Below are 5,981 nucleotides of genomic sequence, written 5' to 3'. Positions count from 1 at the left end.
CAGCCTGTCTCACTGACTCTGCCCCATCCTCTCTGTGTCCTTGGGCACCTGTCCCCGCTGGGCCTCAGTTTTCTCCTCTGCAAAGGAGGGACAGCAACCCCTCCCTCCAGGGTTCTGTGAGGATGTGTAGCCCCCAGCATGTGACTGTCATGCAATTAGGATTCAGAAGCCAGGACACCCCTGCCCTGGAACTGAGGGGTGTCCCAGATGTAGGGAAATCAGAGACAGTTTGACTCTTTTTTGACATTTTGGGAGCAGGAGCCCTCCAACTGGAGAAGAATAATTGGACCAGGAATGGAAAAGGCCTGGATATGAGATTGAGGTCCCTTCCTGGGCTCCGCCAGCTGCCTCTCCCAGTGTTTCCAAATGTGATCTTCAGGCCACCTCAGAGCGTGGGTCCCCAGCCTCAGCCCCACACGTGAAACCATGAAGTCTTGAGTAACATCCCCATCTCAAGTTTTCCTCTGTTTAACTTGTCAATCACACGGCTTAACTGTCCCACCTACTAATGTGATTGGCAATTATTTACTTTGGAGAGCAATTATTACTTTGGTGTCTTACTTTGAAAGACACCACCAGATTGCAGAATTCTGAGTTATCTAGAAACCCATCATTCAACTGCTCGTTTCCGGATTCCCACACTATAAAAGAGGCTGTCTCCTCAGCAGTAGCCAGCAGGGAAGAGGAGACCAAGACATCTGCTGGGACGTCTGAGAAGCCAGGTGAGATCTGCCCATTCCATCCCCCCGCCCCTCCACTGCCTGAGTGTGGAGGACTCAGCCCAAAGCCTGGCTCAGATGAAACGTGTTAGTTATTGCTATTCACTCCCTGGTGTGCAGGGGCAGGGGCAGGCGGTGGATGGGTTCCTCTCTTGTATTCGTGCCACAAGGGACCTGTCATTTTTTCCACAGATACTGAATGAGAAGATGTTTCAAACTGGGGGCCTTGTTGTCTTCTGTGGGCTGCTGGCCCAGACCACAGTCCTGCTGGAAGCCCTGCCCTTGCCCCTGGACCAGGCACTGCCCTTGCCTATGACTCCGTCCCTGGCCTCGAGTCCCACAGATCTTGCTGGAAGCTTGACAAGTGGTAAGTGAGAGTCTGTGACAACCTCCTTCAGGGGTGTGTGTGTACGTCTGTGTTTGTGTGTGTGTGTGTGTGTGTGTGTGTGTGTGTGGTTGGTTGGGAAGAGAGATAAAAACGGGCAAGGACTGAGGACCCATAATTGATCTGACCCCCAAGGACCCCATACCCATTTCCAGCTCTCAGCAATGGCCTGCTCTCTGGGGATCTATTGGACATTCTCGAAAACCTTCCGCTCTTGGACATCCTGAAGACTGGAGGGAACACTGCCAGTGGCCTGCTGGGGGGCCCGCTTGGGAAAGTGACCTTACTGACTCCTTTCCTGAACAACATCGTTGAGTGAGTAGCCCTAAAATAGGGCCTTAGACCCCACCAGAGAACCCCCATTGGAGATCTGACAGCCCCAGGCAGTGGCCCTGAGGAGGGGGGGGTGGTCTGAACATGAGGCCAGGACTCAGGCTGAGACCTTCCTCACGGTCTGGCAGGGAACACCAGCCCTCTTGAACTAGCAATTGCCCCCAGTCCTAAAGCGCATCCTGAGTCCCCAGCATCATCTATAATCCTCACCATAGTCCTCTGAGGTCAATTTAATAATCCCTAGTTTACAGATGGAAAAACCGAGGCACAGAAAGGTGCCTGTGATCACACCACAGGAGTGATGCAGAGTGAGGGTTCTAACTCTAATTGACTCAAGTCCAAAGGCAAGGTCTTTTCCACTATATTATAGTAATTTTGTTCTCACCTGTGAAATCCCTTAGAACACTGTGGCCTTTGACGTAAGCAAGAAAGTGTAAGCTACTCTCCTCAATGACATCATCATGTGATGTCCGTGGAACAATCCAAGATGAACAACCCAGGAGCCACCTGAGAGCTCTCTAAGCAAGAAGCAATAGTAGAAAGCTTGGTGCCAGTGAGCTGGCAAAGCCTAGATCCTTCATAGGACTGGGTCAAAGCTATTCCCATGATTCCTACCCACCCAGGTGCTTGCCCCTGACTAGAAGACAGATAGATAGCCTTGAGTTTGATTTTTATATTCACCATGTACTTGCTGGGTGACCTGGGGCAAGGCACTCAGTCTCTCTGGGCTTGGTTTCTTCATCTGTAAAACGAAGATTATGGTACCCACAGAGAAAAACTGTTGGGAGGACTGAGAAGATGTAGATCACCTGGCTCAGTGGCTGGCTCAGAGAAGAGACTTACTTACTTCCACCCTCTCTCCATTTTCCCGGACTTCCTGCTTCTCCATCTCCGTGATAAACATTGTTGATTGACCTGCTATTGAAGAACTTGGCAGGATGAGTGATTCCTACCATAAATGTTTGCGAAGGACTTACTCCAATTGCCCAGACATCATCCACTTAGCCACTTACCCATCCATCCATCTATTTGTCCATCCTCCCTCCATCTAACCAGTTACTCTTCCATGCATCCACCCACATATCCATCTACCCCCCTGCTCATCAGTCTACAAAATCAACCAATACAGAGTAGGCCCTTTCTTTGTAAGGCTCTGAGCTGGCATACAGGATGAAAATATAACCCAGACACAGTCTCTATCCTGGAATACCTTATAGACTTGAGATGAGGAGAGGGCCATGTGTGTGTCCGGATCTGACCCAGGGCAGAGTTTGGGAAAAACTGATGTGAGACTCGAAACCCATGTGGCTTTTGCTGCAAGACTCCCCTCCTATCTCCTCCATCCCACCTCATGGGTAGCTCCCACTCTGGGATGGGTAAGGTGGAGTTAGGTGTGGTTTCTAGGTTTAGAACTAGAGGAGTTAATGTTTCTCCCTCCAATGTTGCTCCCTGGGCAGTATGAAGATCACTAATCCGCAGCTGCTGGAACTTGTCCTCCTGCAGAGCCCTGATGGCCAACGTCACTATGTCACCATCCCTCTGGGCATGGTCCTCAATGTGAAAATGTGAGTGGGTCCCAAGGGGGAATGGGAGGATGGCTCACCAGAGGAGACCCTGATGATCTTGGGTAGTCAAAAAGAAAAAAGGTGTTGGAGTCTGTCTAACAGACCTGAGCCTCCAACTTCAGCTCATTTGCTGCCATGCTGAGTGACCTTGAGTCACTTGGGAAACTCATTTAACCTCTGTGAGCCTTGGTTTCCCCTACTGGGAAATGAGATGAGTACAGCTGTGGGCAAGATGGCTGGCATTTCTGTCAAGGAGAAAAGCCTCCTCTGCCTTGGGATGTGGTGGGACCAGCTGCAACAGACTGTCTTCTCTGCAGGCCCTTGGTCGGAAGTCTATTGAAGCTGGCTATGAAGCTAAACATCACTGCAGAACTCTTAGCTGTGAAAGATGAACAGGAGAAGTTCCACCTCGTCCACTGCAACTGCACTTTCTCCTCTGGCAGCCTGCAAATCTCCCTGCTTGATGGGTGAGGCCAGAGGGGTGGCTACTCCTGTCCAGAAAAAATAGGATGGGATGATGGATGGATGGTTGGGAAGACAGAACAAAGAGAGAATGGATGAGTGGGAGGGTGGAAGGGTGAGAAGATGGATAGGTGGAAGGATGGATGGATGGATGGATGGATGGATGGATGGATGGATGGATGGATGAATAGGTAAATGGTCACTTATCCCTTCTTAGGCCAGGCTGACCAATTCTATGCTGGATTAGGCAACAAGAAATCTGAGTTCAAGCCCCATCTACCTGAGGGGTGTGGCAAGAGATGGAGGGCTTCCTGTGTGAACTTGAACAGTGCTTCCCCAACTTGAGTCTCAGCTTTCTCAGATAACTGCAATATGGAGCTACTTTGGCATTATTGACAGATGCTCTAAAATAATAGATGTGGACATGCTTTGTGCCAGTAAAGGGTAAAATAGCTATGGAGCCTACCTGGGTTACTATTTCAGTTCCTGCTGCGAGGGAGAGGGAGGCAGGTATAATATACAGGCGTCATCCCTATCATGGCTCACGTTTACTGAACACATGTGTTGTGCATCACATGTATCATCTCATTGAGTCCTCATGACAACTACGTACTAAGCACTGTTCATTCAGTTATGGATTTTACAAAGCCTTATTGAACACCTACTGTGTCCTGGAACTATGGGTTTATTCTACACGTACCTAGTGTGTGCGCTGCTGTGCAGTGTATCACTCCCTTTGGATGTGCCCCTTGTTGTGGATGCACGTGGGTGTGGATGCACGAGGCCAGGTTCCATGACTCAGTGCTGAGACTGCAGTGGGCACGTACCAGTGCTTCTCCATTCCAGCCTCAGGCCCCTGCATGGCCCGTGGCTTTTCTCTTTCAGATTGGGCGCCCTCCCCAGTGAAAGCCTGATTGACAGCATCACTGGGATCTTGAATAATGTCCTTCCTGGGCTGGTGCAGGGCAAGGTAAGTGAGTACAACTGGGGGCTCCTGATCTTTGGCTCTTAGAGCTTCTCAGGCTAAAAGAAGCCCCTGGGGTGAGGTTTTCTGAGCCTCTCAGTTTGATAAGTAAATTCCATCCATCAGTCTATCTGTCCATTGATCCATCTGTCCATGTTTCTTCTTTTCATCCTTCAGAATGTATTGATTGGTTTCTGCTCTGGGCCAGGCCCTGTGTGTGTCCACACTACAGCTGAAACAGATGGGCTCCTGCCCCAAGAAGCTCCCAGGCCACCCCCCCCCCCGTGGCTGCAGACCAGACCCACCCAGCCTATGCTTCGGTGCCTCCTATAACCAGAATCTCACCCCTCCCAGAGTAGTCCACCCTATTCAGAAGCAGATGCCAAATCACAGAGTGAACAGTTCACTGCGTGACTGGGCACCTCACCCATGCCTTCAGTTTCTCCTTCCACCCAGTGTGGATGTGTGAACATTCATCTGTGGGACTGCTTCGAATCAGACACTCTCAGATACAGAAAAATGATAGAAAATCTCCCCAGAGAATGCATACTGGGGATGCTGTTGCTGCCAGGGTCTCCCTAAGGTGCCACTTTGCCTAACTCTCCTCTCTGCCCCTGGGTCAGGTGTGCCCTCTGGTCAGTGAGGCTCTCGGTCACTTGGACACCACTCTAGTAAACTCCACTGTCAGTAAGTACCTGCTTCCAAGCCCTCTCTCCCCACTGCAGGAGCAGGGATTTCCCCCAGGGAGCTCTGTCCCTGCACACGTGGGACAGCTAGGTCCCTCCAGCCTCAACTCTCCCCACTTCAGATTTCTTCTTTGCCTTGAATTATCCAGATCATGTTGAGGCATAGACTCTATCTCCCCCCATCAGCCCTGACACTGAGAACAGCTGGGCTGGTTGGTGGAGGCGGTACGGTCCCCTCCAAGCCCTGCCTGAGCGTGGTTGGATCTCAGAGTTCCCATTCCCTAGTCCCAGGCCTCCAGGGGACTGTGAAAGTCCCTGGGCTCCTTCACTCTGGTCTGTGGTTATTGTTTCTTCATTTTCCAGACGCACCAATCTACGGGCTGGAATCAAGGTCTAAGCTTTCCAGAAAGGGACCTGGCCTCTGCTGAGCTGAGTGAGTATTGCAACCCACTCTGCAGGATTTGGGAGCTGGCTTTTCTTCTCCTAGTGGGGGCAGCAGGGGGCTTGGGACAGTGACATCCAAAGAGAGAGACAAACAGCCACATAGACATACACCAACATGCACAGAGAAGTCCACAGAAATGCTGACAGAGGTGGAGAGACACAGGCGGCACCGCAACACAGCTACCAAGAGAAACACACATGGTCGTGGATACGTGCACACACACACACACAAATGCCCAGACACACACATGGTCACTCAGACAGACACACAGAGGCACACACTCTCATGTCAGCACACGCACACATGTACACACACATACAAACGCGCCACGCACAAATGGACACACAGACACACACTCAAGCCCATGCACAAGGAGCTCCCTGACCCCGGGGCTGGGCTCCCCTGGTGGCTGAGACAAGATC

At 51.1% G+C, this 5,981-nt stretch overlaps 1 protein-coding gene across 1 annotated transcript; it reads left to right on the top strand.

The window, feature by feature from the left end:
* The first annotated feature begins 926 nt into the window (after nucleotides 1-926).
* Nucleotides 927-5,542, top strand: BPIFA1 (BPI fold containing family A member 1). The gene is made up of 7 exons (XM_061209817.1): nucleotides 927-1,086; nucleotides 1,260-1,419; nucleotides 2,895-3,002; nucleotides 3,320-3,469; nucleotides 4,350-4,434; nucleotides 5,052-5,115; nucleotides 5,478-5,542. The coding sequence occupies exons 1-7, from the start codon at nucleotides 927-929 to the stop codon at nucleotides 5,540-5,542; spliced, it is 792 nt and encodes a 263-aa protein (XP_061065800.1).
* The last annotated feature ends 439 nt before the right edge of the window (nucleotides 5,543-5,981 follow it).

Source organism: Eubalaena glacialis, chromosome 13, assembly GCF_028564815.1.
Source record: "Eubalaena glacialis isolate mEubGla1 chromosome 13, mEubGla1.1.hap2.+ XY, whole genome shotgun sequence".
NCBI lineage: Eukaryota > Metazoa > Chordata > Mammalia > Artiodactyla > Balaenidae > Eubalaena > Eubalaena glacialis.
Note: the sequence above shows the minus strand (reverse complement) of the source record. Positions and strands in the feature narration are given on the sequence as shown.